At 42.8% G+C, this 16,960-nt stretch overlaps 1 protein-coding gene and 1 long non-coding RNA gene across 4 annotated transcripts in view; one reads left to right on the forward strand and one right to left on the reverse strand.

Moving 5' to 3' along the window:
* LOC148145065 (uncharacterized) overlaps window positions 1–16,960 on the reverse strand; it is a 72,509-nt gene that overhangs the window by 26,386 nt on the left and 29,163 nt on the right. The window lies entirely within an intron of this gene.
* mdfi (MyoD family inhibitor) overlaps window positions 5,744–16,960 on the forward strand; it is a 124,871-nt gene continuing 113,654 nt past the window's right edge. Inside the window, exons 1-2 of one of the 3 annotated variants that reach the window (XM_087973419.1) lie at window positions 5,744–5,995; window positions 6,323–6,461. In XM_087973419.1, the coding sequence (XP_087829545.1) occupies window positions 6,341–6,461 (121 nt within the window). In that variant the 5' untranslated portion in view covers window positions 5,744–5,995; window positions 6,323–6,340. The remainder of the gene's footprint in view (window positions 5,996–6,322; window positions 6,462–16,960) is intronic. The other 2 variants (XM_087973420.1, XM_043716263.2) reach the window with 2 other exon arrangements.

Genomic DNA, 16,960 nt, shown 5'->3' on the forward strand with positions numbered 1-16,960 from the left:
CTCCTCCTTTTCAGCTCAATCAGTTATTTCTCAGCTAGATTGGTTACCCTGGGGAAAGTACCCATTTAGGTTTTGGCTCACCAGTCCGCATGTGGTTTGAGTTTAAAATGATCGACAGCCATTTTCAGATTAAATGAAGACTTTTAGCCTGGCTGTGCACTTTCTCTAAGCTACAATCTCCATCTGTCCTGGGTGCAGAGAGATGATGGTTCTGCACGTTAATTCTTCCTTTACCACACAATCTTTGTGTTACAATTCATCATGATGGTCTGTTATTAATATTTAGACAATTTGTTGTAATTTTGTTTATTTGCCTTTGGCTTCTAGTATATGTCATTTAGTGTCTGATTCAGACTTTTTTAAAAAAATTGAATTTGCTCAGATTTTTCAGGAACTTTGGTGAAAAGTATGGCTCATATTAATGTTCTGTGCTGGACTTGATACTCCAATCTCTGTCACAGAGAGGAAGAAGAGGTGAATGTAATTATTTTTACTACTCAGACCCCCTGGCATCATGGTAGCCCACAAACCCACCAACACACTAAAACACTAAAACAGTAGCTAATGAACTTGAAGAACCCTATACAGATGACAAGCAAAACTAATGTCATTTATAAAATACTGTGCATGAACTGTAACAAACACTACATTGGATAAACAGGCAGAAAACTAGCTACCAGGGTACATGAACATCACCTAGCCACAAAATGACATAACCCTTACATACAGATAAGGAAGGACACCACTTCAACTGGGATAACACATCCATCCTAGGACAAGACAAATAGAGACACGCACAAGAATTCCTAGAAGTATGGCATTCCAACCGGAACTCTATCAACAAACACATTGACTTGGACCCCATTTACCACCCCATGAGAAAAAGAACAGGAAATGACTTCACCAACCCAAAGAAACCCAAACATATAAATAGAAAGCAGGAATCATCAGTAGTGCTTCGTCCGGAGGTTCACTGAAGACGTTACCTAGTATGGTGACGAAACATCTGAAAATGAACCTTCTAGCTCAGCGAGCAAACCTACATCCAGAACCTCAACCTGAGCTATAAATCTTCTCAAAACTCGCTAATATCAATTTATACATTTTATTTTTTTTAAATTTTGGCCATTGTCTGTTGACCAATCATCTTCGAATGTCATTTTCCAATCTATTTAAGATATATTACTGATCTAGACCTTAATGTGCAGGAGGCAGTTTCAAAGTTGGAAGATGAAATTAATCTTGGAAGAATTGTAATCTGTGAGAGGGACTGTGTGGAACTCCAACTTGACATTGACAGGTCGGTGAAGTGGACAGATCAGTGGCAGATGAAGTTTAAAACAGAGAAACTTGAAGTGATTTTTTTTTGCAAGAAGTATATGGAGAAACAATGCAAAACAAAGGATACAATTTGAAAGAGGGACCTTGTTGTTTATGTGCACAGATCATTGAAGACGACAGGATTAGATGGAGAGAGCAGTGCTCTGTGAAGCAAGCTGTGTTCTCAGCTTCATTGATCAGCGCAGAGAGTACAAAGGCAAGAAGGCTATGCTAAACTTACAGTGACACTAGCTCATTTGGAGAAAGACAACTGTATCAATGAAGCAGAAAACTCAAAAAGGGATCATGCTGTAAGGTTGAGTGAAATAGGAGTTGATGGGAAGGGTGAGGGCTGTAACAAATTAAAAATACTATACATGAATGCACGAAGCATTAGAAATAAGATAGATGAGCTTGAGGCTCTTTTGGAAATTGGCAGATATGATATTGTGGGGACAATTGAGCTTCAAGTGGACAGGGCCTGGGAAATGAATATTTAAGGCTACACGTGCTTTCGTAAGGACAGACTGACGGGCAGAGGGGGTGGGGTGGCCATGTTGTTAAGGGATGATATTCAGTCCCTTGTGCAGGGGGACCTAGAGTCAGGGGATGTAGAGTCAGTGTGGATAGAGCTGAGAAATTCTAAGGGTAAAAAGACCCTCTTGAGAGTTATCTACAGACCCCCAAACAGTAGTCTGGATGTCGGATGTAAGTTGAATCAGGAGCTGAAATTGGCCTGTCGCAAAGATGTTACTACAGTTGTTATGGGAGATTTCAACATGCAGGTAGACTGGGAGAATCAGGATGGTATTGGACCTCAAGAAAGAGACTTTGTGGAGTCCCTCAGAGATGGATTCTTAGAACAGCTGGTGCTGGAGCCTACCAGGGAGAAGGCAATTCTGGATCTGGTATTGTGCAACGAACCAGAATTGATCAGGGACCTCGAAGTGAAGGAGCCATTGGGATGTAATGACCATAATACAATAAGCTTCAATCTGCAATTTGAGAGGTAGAATGTACAATCGGAAGTGACAATATTTCTGTTGAATAAAGGGAACTATGGAGCTATGGAGCTGGCCAAAGTTCAATGGTGCAATACCTTAGCAGGGATGACAGCGGAGGAACAATGGCAGATATTTCTGTGTATAATGCAGAAGATGCAGGCTCAGTTCATTCCAAAAAGGAAGAAAGATCCCAGGAGGAGGCATGGGCGGCCGTGGCTGATGAGGGAAGTGAAGAAAAATATAAAGCCAAAAGAGAAAAAGTATAACATTAGCAAAGATAAGTGGGAAAACTGAGGACTGGGAAGTTTTTAAAGAACAACAGAGGATTACTAAGAAGGAAATACGCAGAGAAAAAATGAGGTACGAAGGTAAACTGGCCAAAAATATAAAGGAGGATAGTAAAAGCTTTTTTAGGTACGTGAAAGGCAAAAAAATGGTTAAGACTAAAATTAGGCCCTTGAAGACAGAAACAGGGGAATATATTACGGGGAACAAAGAAATGGCAGAAGAATTGAATTGGTACTTCAGATCTGTGTTCCCTGGGGAAGACACAAGCAATCTCCCTGAGGTAACAGTGGCTGAAGGACCTGAACTTAAGGGAATTTATATTTGCCAGGAAATGGTGTTGGAGAGACTGTTAGGTCTGAAGGTTGATAAGTCCCTGGGGCCTGATGGGTCTACATCCCAGGGTACTGAAGGAGGTGGCTCGGGAAATCGTGGATGCGTTGGTGATTATTTTAGAGAGTTCAATATATTCGGAAACAGTTCCTGTGGATTGGAGGGTGGCTAATGTTGTACCACTTTTTAAGAAAGGTGGGAGAGCGAAAGCAGGAAATTATAGACCAGTTAGTCTGACCTCAGTGGTGGGAAAGATGCTGGAGTCTATTATAAAGGATGAAATTACGACATATCTGGATAGTAGTAACAGGATAGGACAGAGTCAGCATGGATTTATGAAGGGGAAATCATGCTTGACTAATCTTCTGGAATTTTTTGAGGATGTAACTCTGAAGATGGACAAGGGAGATCCAGTACATTTAGTGTACCTGGACTTTCAGAAAGCTTTTGATAAAGTCCCACATAGGAGGTTAGTGAGCAAAATTAGGCGCATGGTATTGGGGGCAAAGTACTAACTTGGATTGAAAGTTGGTTGGCTGATAGGAAACAAAGGATAGTGATAAACGGCTCCATTTCGGAATAGCAGGCAGTGACCAGTGGGGTACCGCAGGGATCAGTGCTGGGACCACAGCTTTTTACAATATATGTTAATGATATAGAAGATGGTATTAGTAATAACATTAGCAAATTTGCTGATGATACTAAGCTGGGTAGCAGAGTGAAATGTGAGGAGGATGTTAGGAGATTATAGGATGACCTGGACAGGTTAGGTGAGTGGTCAGATGCATGGCAGATGCAGTTTAATGTGGATAAATGTATGGTTATCCACTTTGGTGGCAAGAACAGGAAGGCAGATTACTACCTAAATGAAATCAATTTAGGTAAAGGGACAGTACAAAGAGATCTGGATGTTCTTGTGCACCAGTCAATGAAGGTAAGCATGCAGGTACAGCAGGTAGTGAAGAAGGCTAATAGCATGCTGGCCTTCATAACAAGAGGAATTGAGTATAGAAGCGAAGAGGTGCTTCTGCAGCTGTACAGGGCCCTGGAGAGACCACACCTGGAGTACTGTGTGCAGTTCTGGTCTCCAAATCTGAGGAAAGACATTCTGGCTATTGAGGGAATGCAGCGTAGGTTCACGAGGTCAATTCCCGGAATGGCAGGACTATCTTACGCTGAAAGACTGGAGTGACTGGGCTTGTATATCTTTGAGTTTAGAAGACTGAGAGGGGATCTGATTGAGACATATAAGACTATTAAAGGATTGGACACTCTGGCAGCAGGAAACATGTTTCCGCTGATGGGTGAGTGTCAAACCAGAGGACACAGCTTAAAAATACGGGGTAGACCATTTAGGACAGAGATGAGGAGAAACTTCTTCACCCAGAGAGTGGTGGCTGTGTGGAATGCTCTGCCCCAGAGGGCAGTGAAGGCCCAGTCTCTGGATTCATTTAAGAAAGAGTTGAATAGAGCTCTCAAGGATAGTGGAATCAAGGGTTATGGAGATAAGGCAGGAACAGGATACTGATTAAGGATGATCAGCCATGATCACAGTGAATAGCGGTGCAGGCTCGAAGGGCAGAATGGTCTACACCTGCACCTATTGTCCAGAGTATTATATACAATTGTGGGTGCCATGTTATAGGGAGGATGTGAACCCATTGGAGAGAGACAGCAAAAGTGGTTCACAACAATGTTTCCCAGTGATGAGGTTAGATTGAGGAAGTTATGACTGTTCTCCTTGGAGAGAAGACGTTTGAGAGCAGATGTGTTAGAAGTTTTCAAAATCATGAGGGAGCTGGATGCAGAGGATAAGGAGAAACTACTCCCGATCATAAATAGAAGAACGAGGGGGTGTAGATTTGCAAAAGAAACAAGGTGGTATGCAAACAATATTTTCACACAGTGAGTCATTAGGGTCTGGAATGCACTGCTTGGAAATTTGGTGGAGGCAGGTTCAACTCAGGCATTCATGAGGGCATTGGATAAAAACTATGGCCTGCGTTCTGGGGAAAATGCAGGAGAATGGAACTAAGTCAGCATGTCGTTTGGAGAGCCAGTGATGATATGACTGGCTGAATAGTCTCTTCCCTTCCTCCACAACAATTCAATAGTTTGGCGACTTTTAGCCAACACTTGATTTTCTTCGCTTTTGGATTCATGTCCTTTTCTCAGATACAACCAATGCAGCCACACCGCTGCTGGTCTGAGGGAGCGCTGCACTGTCTGAGGTTCTGTGTCTCAGGGAGATGTTAAACCGTCTCTGTTCACTCCTACTTTGGAAAGTCCTGACCTGGGACATCGATCAAAAGAGGACCAAAGCTGCTGTCCTGGTGATCATGTCCAAACAGTCTGACCTGGTCACACTACTCTGTGTGGGAGCTGCCTGTGCACAAATTGGCTGCTGCATTCCTACAACACTCCCGAAGTATTTCTTGAAATCGTTTCGGGCATCAGGAGCGAGGGAAAGCGAGCAAAACCCTGTTTCCCTTCGAATATCAGGGCAGGGCTGGAACGAGGCACATCAGAGATGACACTGACAGAGACTGAGGGATTGAAAACTCATTCCCTGGGTCTCTGGCTCTCAGCTCACCCACTCCGACACGTTTTACCTTTTCTCCCTAAATGATGCAATTGGAGAGAAACTGCAAAGGTTATTGTTGATTCATATCAAACCAGGCAAATAATCCTGACTCTCCCTCTCTGCTTCCTTCCAGACCACTCTCAGGTTTTACAGAGACGCAGTGCGTCGCTTGCCAGAATTATTTGTGTTTTTTTTCTCTCTCTCTATCTCTCTCTGGGACTGAGTAAACTTTCAGTGAGTTGCAGATTTCTTTTCGAAACGTAGATCCTGTAGGAGGAAACTGAGAGATCCGAAAAGCGGGCGGTTTCCGCCTCTCACTGTAAGGCATAGAGAGAGAGAGAGAAAGGGACAGAGAGGCAGAATGTGAAAGGGGCCAGGGAGAGATTAACAACAGCCCGAGACAGCCCGGAACACGCTCCAATCAACAGACAAGGAACTGACACCATCTCACTGGAAAACTAAACCTGCAGTAAGTCTGAAAACAAAAGTTAACAATTTTATTGTTAGGAAGGGGGAGAAGTATAAGCTTAAAACTGTAAACTTTTCTGAGGTACCTAGTTTTGGCTGAAGTCAGATCGATGAGATTTATAAAAGATTTTAAACTCAAACCGAAATGATTCATTCAGAGATAGAGAGCGAGAAAGTTTCAGGCGGACGAATGCAGCTTCCCAATAATGCCAGAGCCAGGCTTGCTCTCTAGTTTAGGCAAGTTGCTCATTATTGAGTGGCGCATTGTCCAGGAGGGCACATTTAAAGGGAGGTTTTAACGAGCGGGTTGTCCGTGTTCCGTTTGCAGTTTGCAGTAGATGTCTCAATGTCTCAGGAGAATCACCGGTGCTGCAGCTCCAAGGAACAAGAGCCATCGCCCACTGCACAGGAGACGGGATCGTCCTGGGATAGAGGTAGGGGGAGGACCGAGCGGCCGCAGAGCGTCGGTGAGAGACAGGAGTACAGGAGCTCAAAGAGAAATAAACCCATCATGTTAAAGACAGACATACAAGGTCAGAGAGAAACAGAAATATACGCAAAGAGTCAGAAACAAGAGATAAGGTTAGAGAGAGACAGACATATAGAGAAAGCGAATGAACATCTCAGACAATATGAGATGCAATATACACTGAGATACGAAAGAGACAGGTCACACAAGAACAGAGACTCAATGAGGAGCACTGACGCAGACTTGTATCGTACAGGTATAAACAGCATAGAGACACTTAACTGAGAGACAGACCTATAGAACATAAATATTCACACTGACAGACAAATAAATCATGTCCAGTCACACATTAGACAAAAGACAGAAAAGCCAAGCCAATGGAATATTTCTGAAATGTTCTGGTTTTATTGTAAAACCCATACATTTGCTCAATTAAAACTTTCAGAGATAATGAAATGGACACCTCAATACACAGAAATGCACAAACTCTGAGCCAGAGCAGACTGGGATAGAACATGCACCATAAACATACGTACATTTGTAGAGAAACAGACACACACACAGGGCACACCCCACTCTTACAACACACTCAGTTACAAAGCGTTCATCTGATTGTATCTTTTTTGTATTTTTGAAGCTTCTGAAAATTGTATGTTTGAAAGGATCTTATATTTCGGATGAAAAGTTGGATATTCTACCTGACAAGAGTGAGCATGGTTTTATTAGGCACAATGACCAACAGAGATTAGCCCTTTAGCTGTTCTCTGATGGGTCACACTCCTATTCTTGAATCAGAAGGTCATGGACTCAATCTCCACTTCAAAAGCTTGAGTACATAATCCAGACCAGGGAGTTGTGCTGGGGTATGAGACAGGACAGCAAGGCTTTGTCTGTTCTGCAAAACATATCATGGCACTATTCTCTAAAAACCAGGGTTTGTTTTTGAGGTTGATGGCTGTCCAACTTCAGCAGACAAAGACAGAACTGGAGCCAAATCTCTCTGCACTCTAAAAGATTTAATTTTCAGATACAGATTACAGGCATGCATAAAGCCCAACAACCATAATTAATACTTACTACCTGAATACATTTCGCAATGTACAAATAAAACTAACAAATATCAATCCCTCAACCAACATCAAAACAGATCACCTGGCCATCATCTCACTCCAGCATGTGGAACATTGTTGTGTGAAATTGATTCCTACAGTTCTTACAAACATTTGAAATATTGTTCTTGTTGCAATGTATTGATGGTAAAACAGTCTGTGATTGAAGTTGTGAAGGCAACAGTAAATATACAAGCCATTATTTATGGAATGCCAACATGCTATTTGCCTTTCTCATTGCTCTTTATAACTGCATACCAACTTTCTGGACTTCTCAAACAAAGACAGCCAAATACACCCAAGTACAAATATTTTATGCTCTCTCATGATGTGACAGCATGGTGATAATGACACTGGCACAGAAATTCAGAGTCAGAGGCCAGTGCTAGAAGGACATGGGCTTGAAACCCACCGGGATAGCGAAAGAAATTTGAATTCAATAAAAAATGACTGAAATAAAAACACAAGATAGTTGATTGTTGAAAAATTCAGTTTGGTTCCCACATGTCTTTTTCCAGGAAGGAAATCTCCTGTTCTTCCCTGGTCTGGCTGACATGTGACTCCAGCAGTATGGTTGACTCTTAATTGCCCTGCGGGCTATTAGGGATAGGCAATAATGCGGACCATCCAGTATGTCCATATTCCATGAATGAATAAGGAAAACTAAAAAGTATTCTGATTTCCGACCAAATTGAATAACCTCACACTTCTAGATACAAATCAGAAATTTCTAATCAATTTGTCATTGAGCAATCATTGATCACTCAGGTTTGTTTCGGTGTGTTGAATGCTCTGCAATAAAAATTCTGGCATTTCCCAACAACTTGCATACAGCTGTCTCAAAGTTCTGATTTCTTTCTCTCTTTTGCTTCTTGAATAGTGGTGATAGTTTTTCTATCTTCCAATCCGCTGGGACTATTCTACAATCTTTGGAATTTGGAAGATCACAACAATGCACCCACTGTCTCTGGTCCTCAGGATTTATCAACCTTTTCTTCCCAATAGTTTCACTGTACATTTTCTAAACTCATAATGAATTACTATTAAGTTTTTTCATTAGGTGCTTGATTCCCAATAGGATGTTACTGTCTTTTGCTTGTTGAGACAGAGACAAAGTATTTGATCTTATGACTCTATGTTTCCTTTTGCCCCATTAGGGCAGCAGTGTGGCTCTGCTGCCTCACACATTGGGGACCCAGGTTCAATTCCACCCATGGGTGACTGTCTGTGTGGGTTTCCTTTGGATTCTCAAGTTTCCTCCCACAGTCCAAAGATTTGTAGTTTGGTGGCCATGTTAAATTGCCTGTAATGTGCAGGCAAGGTGGGTTAGCCATGGGAAATACAGGATTGGGTGGGATGCTTTTCAGAGTGTCAGTGTAGACTTGATGGGCTGAATGGTCTGCTTCTGCACAATACAGATTCTGTTTCTGTCATAATTTCTGCTGTCAAAGCCTTGAAGAGACTAACGTTTTCAGTTGCTGTTCTCAACTTTTGTAATATCTCTACCGTCTTTCTTGCTCGTGTATTTTCTTCCTTGCTAACTATTTGTTCAGCTTTTACTGGTTTCAAGATCTGTTGCAATCTTTGGGCTTTCTCTGGTTCTTCACAATATTACTTGCCTTTTCTTTTAATCTGTTTTTCTTTAGTCAGCCATGGATTAGTTACTTTTCCCAGGGTGATCTCGTTTCACAGTAGAATATATTTTTGCTGATAATTCTTAGTTGTTTCTTTTAATGTTTTGTACTGCTTGTAGTCAGTATGGCAGTTCAACAATTTCCCAATCAACCTTGCCTACTGATATCAATGTAAGCTTATTTAAGTTAAAGATGCATGTTTGCTGACTCAAGTGACTCTTAAACCTAATATGCAATCACATCATATTATGACTACTGACACTTGGGAGTGTTTAGCTTGAGGTTATAAATTAACGTGATCTCATTACACAATACAAGGTTTAATATAACATCATCAATTGTTCAAAAATGGAAGATGCTGGAGAAACTCAGAAGGTCTGGTATCATCGATGGAGAGAGAAACAGAAATAACATTTTGAGTTCAATGATGTTAAAGTTGTTATTGACAAAAGGGGAGAAGGAGTGAGTGAAACAGATGGTGAGGCTGCTCAGGCCAAAACGGAGTGCTAATCATGATAAAGGAATGATTGAGATGTAAAATAGGTGTTAATGAGAGGTTTGCCCAGCACTTTCTATCTTTATTTCAGATCTCTGGCATCCACAGTACTTTATTTGACTCTTCACTGGTTTGTTTCACAACATACTGCTTCAGGACATTCCACAAACATCTTTTCCATATTATCTTTTCAATTTGACTTATTCAGACCATATGAAGATTGAAACTATTAAATTATATTTGTATGAATTCTTACATTTTGTCCGATAGTATAACTAAAGTTAGGCAGTATGCAGTATATTTTGCTGACGTTTGTGAACTCTCCCCATATTGATTCTGTTTACTGGCATCCAAACCAAGATCCTTTCTCACTCCTATCCTGCAGTAACCATTATCATCAGGACAATGACAACCTTTTCTCCATTTCATCTGTCTTTTTGAAATGTCTTTTTCAGCTCCCAACTTTAGTCGGGAAGAAAGTGAGGACTGCAGATGCTGGAGATCAGAGCTGAAAATGTGTTGCTGGAAAAGCGCAGCAGGTCAGGCAGCATCCAAGGAGCAGGAGAATCGACGTTTCGGGCATGAGCCTTTCAGGCTCATGCCCGAAACGTCGATTCTCCTGCTCCTTGGATGCTGCCTGACCTGCTGCGCTTTTCCAGCAACACATTTTCAGCTCCCAGCTTTAGTCACCTTGCAACCACATATGTGTGTTTATTTTAAAATTCATTAATGGGCTGTGGATGTCAGAGAGCAGCTAAGGGTCATCCACATTGCTTTTGGGTCTGGAGTCACATGTAGGCCAGACCAGGTAAGGATGGCAGTTTCCTTCCCTGAAGGACATTAGTGAACAGCAACATTTTCCCTGACAATTGTTTCACTGTCATCATTAGACTCCTAAGTCCAGATTTTTATTGAGTTTAAATTCCACCAGCTGACATAGCAGAATTTGAATCAGTGTCCCCAGAGCATTACCTGGGTATCTGGGTTTAATGATTTGACAATAATACTGTACCACTAGACCATTACCTTCCCAAAGTAATATAAGTTCAATCTGTTTCTCTCATTTATTTTATTAGACTGCTTTGTTAGACAAAGTGTCTGTGATTTGCTTTTTTTTTGCTATTAATCCCTGCTTTGACCATTGTTGCTGGTGCACCATTACCATTAAACTCTCTGACATTTTGCATTGTCTTTACCTCAGGTGTTCCATCAGGTAAAATGAGATTCAGGTAGATTACTTTGAAGTAATTGGTGATATAACTCAGACATCAGTAAGAGAGAAGGCTCTGGTCTAGAATGAACATGTGAAGAGTAGACACTGCACTAGAGAGCTGTATTTTATAACTTACTTTGTGCAAATGTAACTAAGGAGCATCACAGGACATAACCAGTTGAAGAACGTTATTTGGAGATGAGGAACAAGCAGCATCAGGGATAGTGTATGTGCACAGATCCCATAGTCCAGTATCTCAATGTGCAGGTGGCAGGTCTGGTTTAAAGCACAAGGTAATGTTGGCTATTGCCTTGCATTTTCTCTTCAGATTTCAAAATGTTCCTAATTCCTTATTGATCATTGAATCAGTCAGCACAGAAAGAGACTATTCAGCCCATCCTTCCTTTGTCAGTTCTTTGAAAGAGCTATGCAACTAGTCCCACTCGCCAGTTCTTATATTAAAATATCAGAGCTCGGAGCAGGAGGAGGCCATTCAGCCCCTCAAGCCTGCTCTGCCATTCAATACGATCATGGCTGGTCCTCTCCTGGCTACTACTACACATTCTTCCCCTGCTTTCCATTAACCTTTCACCCCATTACTAATTAAAAATCTGTTAGCTCCTCCTTAAATTTACTCAATGTCCCAGCATCCACTGCACCCTGGGAGAGTGGATTCCACAGATTCACAACCCTTTGAGAGAAGTAATTTCTCCTTATCTTTGTTTTAAATCTACTGCCACTTACCCTAAAGCAATGATCTCTCTTTCTGGACTACCTCACAAGGAAAACATTCTCCATACATTGACTTTCTAATCCCCCTTTAGAAACTTATAGACCTAAATTAGATCTCCTCCCAAACTTCTAAACTCTAGAGAGTATTAGCCTAAACTGCTGAACCTCTCTTTATAAACAAACACTTCATCTCTGGAACCAAGCTCTGAACTGCCTCCAACCCAACTACATCCCTCCTCATGTAAGGTCTTTCCCCATTGCCTTGCACTTCCTATCATGTTTATCCAATTTATTTAATTTCTTTCAAAACGTATTAATGAATCTGCCTCTGATGGCCTTTCAGACATTGTGGACTAACAGCTCAGGGGCTCTCAGGTGCTGGTATACACCACCAATGACAGGAGCCCCAACCTGATTATGTACCCCTAAGATTCTGTACCTAGGTACCTTGTACCTGCGATGGTGTCATAAGTAGCAGCTTATTAACTTTTCACTGTACTCATGTGAGTAAATGTGACAATAAACCTAAAAAAACCCGACTGAATATCCCCTTGAAGAGCATGAGCCTGTGGTCAAGGACAGCACTGTCTGAGAAAGTTCTTTGTGATCACATCAAACAAATTTGCTGGTGTTCATGGAGTGCACAGTGAGGTTGCAGAGCAGTTTCTAAGATGGTGATCCAGAATTTCATTGGCATCCTTTCTGTCATGTAGAGTTTTGTGTCACTTGAATACACATATGAACAGCTTCTTCCCCATTGTTACCAGACTTTTGAACATACCTCTTAAATGTTAATGTTGATCTCCTTTTCTGCACCTTATCTGTGACTGTAACACTGTATTCTGCAGTCTGCTCTGCTCCCTGATGCACTGTGTATGGTACAATCTGGCTGTGGACCATGCAAAACAACACTTTTCACTGTATCTCGGTGCACGTGACAATAATAAATCAATCAAACAAACAAAATCAAACAACCCTTCCCCGGTATTCAGGCACGTTCATCACTCACAAACACACTCACATACTGACATAAACTAAACACACACACACTTATACATACACTTCCATGCACACACACTCACACCCCTCACACTCCCAAAATCCTGGCATCTCACTATTTCAAGGCAGTCCCATTAGTGATAACAAGAAGCTTTCTGATCCTGAGCAGGAAATACATTTAAACTATTGCAGGACAACTAATGTAAACCTTTTGAAGTGTAGTCACTATTGTCATATGGGAATTGGGGAAGGCAATCTGCACACAGCAAGATCCCACAGACACTAGTGTGATCACCACCAGATGCAGTAATCGGTTTTTGTGATGTTGGACGAGGGATAAACCTTGATCCATGATACCAGGGAGATTTGTTCCTCCTCTTTATTAAATAATGTTGTGAGGCTTTTGCATAAGCTGAGTGGACAGAATGTGGGGTGGTGTCTTTAGTCTTAATGTCACAAATAAAAGACCTCCTCTCCTCAGAACTGCACTGGTTTGTTAGCCAAGAGTTTACAGCCCAGTTTTCTGGAGTGAGATTGAACTCACCTCCTTTGTTCCTGGGGAGAGAGGAGACTCACTGAGACAAGACTGACATCGGTCTTACCTGATTCAAGACTGATTGGTGCCTCCTAGTGACTGAGGCAGGGATGTGTGTGTGTGCCTGTGATAATCAAGGAACAGGAAGATTCCAGCATCTGCTCTGCTGTGCTCTGACTGAGCTGATTCAAGCTCAGCTGATGGTTCAGACAATAGTCAATAGAAGCAAAACAGTGCAGCTACTTTCAATCTGAAAAGCAGAAAGTACTGGAGAAACTCAGTAGGTCTGGTCATGACTGGGGAGAGAGAAGAACAGAGTTAATGTTTTGAGTCTAATGTGACTGTACTTCAGAATGAAGTTCTGAGAAAAATCATTCAAGGCAGAGTCATATCGGACTCAAAACGTTCTCTCAGTTTCTCTCTCCACAGATACTGCCAGAGCTGCTGAGTTTCTCCAGCATTTACTGTGTTTGTTTCAGATCATAGAACTGGCTTTCACTTTCCTGGGAGGATCAGCTAGAGTCTCTGTTCATATCCAGTGACACTTGGCAAAAAGTACAGCTGCCTGATGGAGACAGAATCTTGCTGTGATGCCTATCACAGTTAAGTAGCCACAAGCTGGTCTCTGTGCAGGGAAGGCACAGCACTAGTGCAGCATCATGAATCAGTGAGTGGCTTTGAGATGAGGGCAGAGAGGTAAAGAAATAAATTCCTCTTGATGTTGTAGAATTGGATCCAGCAACTCTTATTCCAGCTTCTCTTTTGGCCTTTGTTGCTAAAATTAAGCCGTGTTCCTTAGAGGAATCAGGCAGAATGTTTCCAAACAGATCCAGCTCTCTGCTCCCTCCAATGAGACGAACAGGGAAATCAAACAAATAAATATTTTGTTTCCCTAATTACTGGTAACATTCAAACAGTAATATGCTGTTGGTTGGTTCAAGATGTTTGACAGAGTTGGGGAACACAGTAATTCGGAGAGACTATCATTGACACTTTTCCTGCCAACATCGAATTTGGCTCAAATGTTTCCTGTTTTGAAGGGATTGAGACTGGATTGCAAACAGACTTTTGTTTATTTTGTGTGAATTTTGTGTTCACCTCGATGAGAAGTGGGAGTGTGAAAATAGAAGGGTTGTTAATTTTAACATCAGTCTTGAATTAGTTACAACATAGGGTTACATCCACAGCAAATCTCCACTGTCCCCATGATGGATACAGCATGTGGTAGATATAGAGTAAAGCTCCCTCTACACTGTGCCCATCAAACACTCCCAGGACCGGGACAGCAAGGGGTTAGATACAGAGTGCAGTTCCTTCTACACTCTCCCCATCAAACATCCCAGGACAGGACAGCACGGGGTTAGATACAGAGTGCAGTTCCTTCTACACTCTCCCCATCAAACACTCCCAGGACAGGGACAGCATGGGGTTAGGTACAGAGTAAAGCTTTTTCTGCACGCTCCTCATCAAACACTCCCAGGACAGGGACAGCATGGGGTTAGGTACAGAGTAAAGCTTTTTCTGCACTCTCCTCATCAAATACTCCCAGGACAGGGACAGCATGGGGTTAGGTATAGAGTAAAGCTCCCTCTACACTCTCCCCATCTAACACTCCCAGGACAGGGACAGCATGGGGTTAGGTACAGAGTAAAGCACTATTTACACTATCCCCATCAAACACTCCCAGGGACAGGGACAGCACGGGGCTAGATACAGAGTAAAGGTCCCTCTAAACTGTCCCCATCAAACACTCCCAGGACAGGAACAGGGACAGGACAGGGTTAGATATAGAGTAAAGCTCCCTCTACACTCTCCCCATCAAACACTCCCAGGACAGGGACAGCACGGGGTTAGATATGGAGTAAAATTTGATCTGCATAGTGCATGCAGGAATGCCTTTCTGATCTGGTCTGCTAATTCTGTAACCCAGCTTCACTAAAAACAAGCCTGTGGTGCTTCTGTGAAGATATTCAATGAGGAAAGTTAGTGTGAACTGGGTTACGCTCCGTTAGAGGATAGAGAGTAAAAGGTGTCCTCAGTGAGGTTCCTGAGGGGCCTTGATTGGGTAGATGTTAGAAAGATGCTTCCCGTATGTGGGGGAGTCTAGAACAAAAGGACGCCATTTGAAAGTAAGGCATGAGAGTGGAATCAAGGCCACGGTCACTTCAGCCATGATGGGGTTGATGGTGAGGCAGGCAGGAAGGACACCTGCTCCTGATTTGTATAGTGGCCCAGAGTGTCCAACCTCGGATCATCGGCAGCCGGATTGATCCCCAAAGGGTAGATCCCCATTGGTAGAGGGATTGAGTTCCGGAACCACAATATCATGCTGTAACGGTACAAATCGCTGGTGCGGCCACACTTGGAATATTGTGTACAGTTCTGGTCGCCCCATTACAGGAAGGATGTGGAAGCATTGGAAAAGATGCAGAGGAGATTTACCAGGATGTTGCCTCGTCTGGAGGGAAGGTCTTATGAGGAAAGGTTGAGAGACTTGCGTTTTTTCTCATTAGAGAGAAGAAGGCTAAGAGGGGAATTGATAGAGACATACAAGATGATCAGAGGATTAGATAGGGTAGACAGAGAAAGACGTTTTCCTAGGATGGTGACGTCAGCGTGTACGAGGGGGGCATAACTACAAATTGAGGGGTGATAGATTTAAGACAGATGTCAGAGGCAAGTTCTTTAGGCAGAGAGTGGTAAGGGTGTGGAATGCCCTACCTGCTAAGGTAGTCAACTCAGCCACATTAGGGAGATTTAAACAATCCTTAGATAAGCTCATGGATGATTTTGGGATAGTGTAGGGGGACGAGCTGAGGAAAGTCCACAGGTCGGCGCAACATCGAGGGCCGAAGGACCTGTTCTGCGCTGTATTGTTCTATGTTCTATATTCTATGATATGCTACAGGACCCCGCGGATATCCCAATGCAGTGACTCTGTGGAAATTGCCCAGGAAGTTCCATCTTCCAACTGGTATATTCCCTGCTCTCTGGGAGGATCCTACAAAGTCTTAGACTCTGAGTTAGTGTTTGAGAGTTTGGATTTATGTGGAGAGTTACCCATAAAGTGTTAGCCCAGATTAAAACCATATCTGACTCCTAGATGATCATAAAAAATAACACTTTCTCAACACCCTGAACTCACCCTGGCCCAACTTCACCGTTAGACTGTCCTCCCAAAGCCCCTTGACTCCTAGACTCTTCTAACCTGATCTCCTAATCCCATCTGACCCAACCATGGCACCAGTTACTCCCACCAACCTCCTCCCTGATTCAACACAGCCCCCTGCCCAGATCTGACCTTACCTCCTGGCTGCACCTCGCCTGGCCCATCCTCACCACTACACAACTCTCTGCCCAGCTCCTGGACGACCACCCCCTCCCAATCCTACCTCACACAACACCATGACCAGACTTTAGAAGGTGCTGTCTGAGGACCGTTGGTGAATTGCTGCAGTGCATCTCGTAAATAGTTCGCACTGCTGCTACTGAGCGTCGATGGGGAAGGGAGCAGATGTTTGTGAATGTGGTGCCAATCAAGTGGGGGCTGCTTTGTCCTGGATAGTGTCAAACCTCTTGCCATCCAGGGCAAGTGGGGAGTATTCCATCACCCTCCTGACCTGTGCCTTGTAGATAGTGGACAGGCTTTGGGGAGTCAGGAGGGGAGTTACTTGCTGCAGGATTCCCAGCCACCCACATAGAATTTAGTGATGCGATCCCACCAAGAGAGTGTAAGGAGTTCAAAATGGAACATTAAAAGATAATAATCTTTGGATTAC

The sequence above is a fragment of the Chiloscyllium plagiosum genome, unplaced genomic scaffold (assembly GCF_037043375.1).
Source record: "Chiloscyllium plagiosum isolate Xiang-an unplaced genomic scaffold, Cpla_swu_hap1 HiC_scaffold_26, whole genome shotgun sequence".
Lineage (NCBI taxonomy): Eukaryota > Metazoa > Chordata > Chondrichthyes > Orectolobiformes > Hemiscylliidae > Chiloscyllium > Chiloscyllium plagiosum.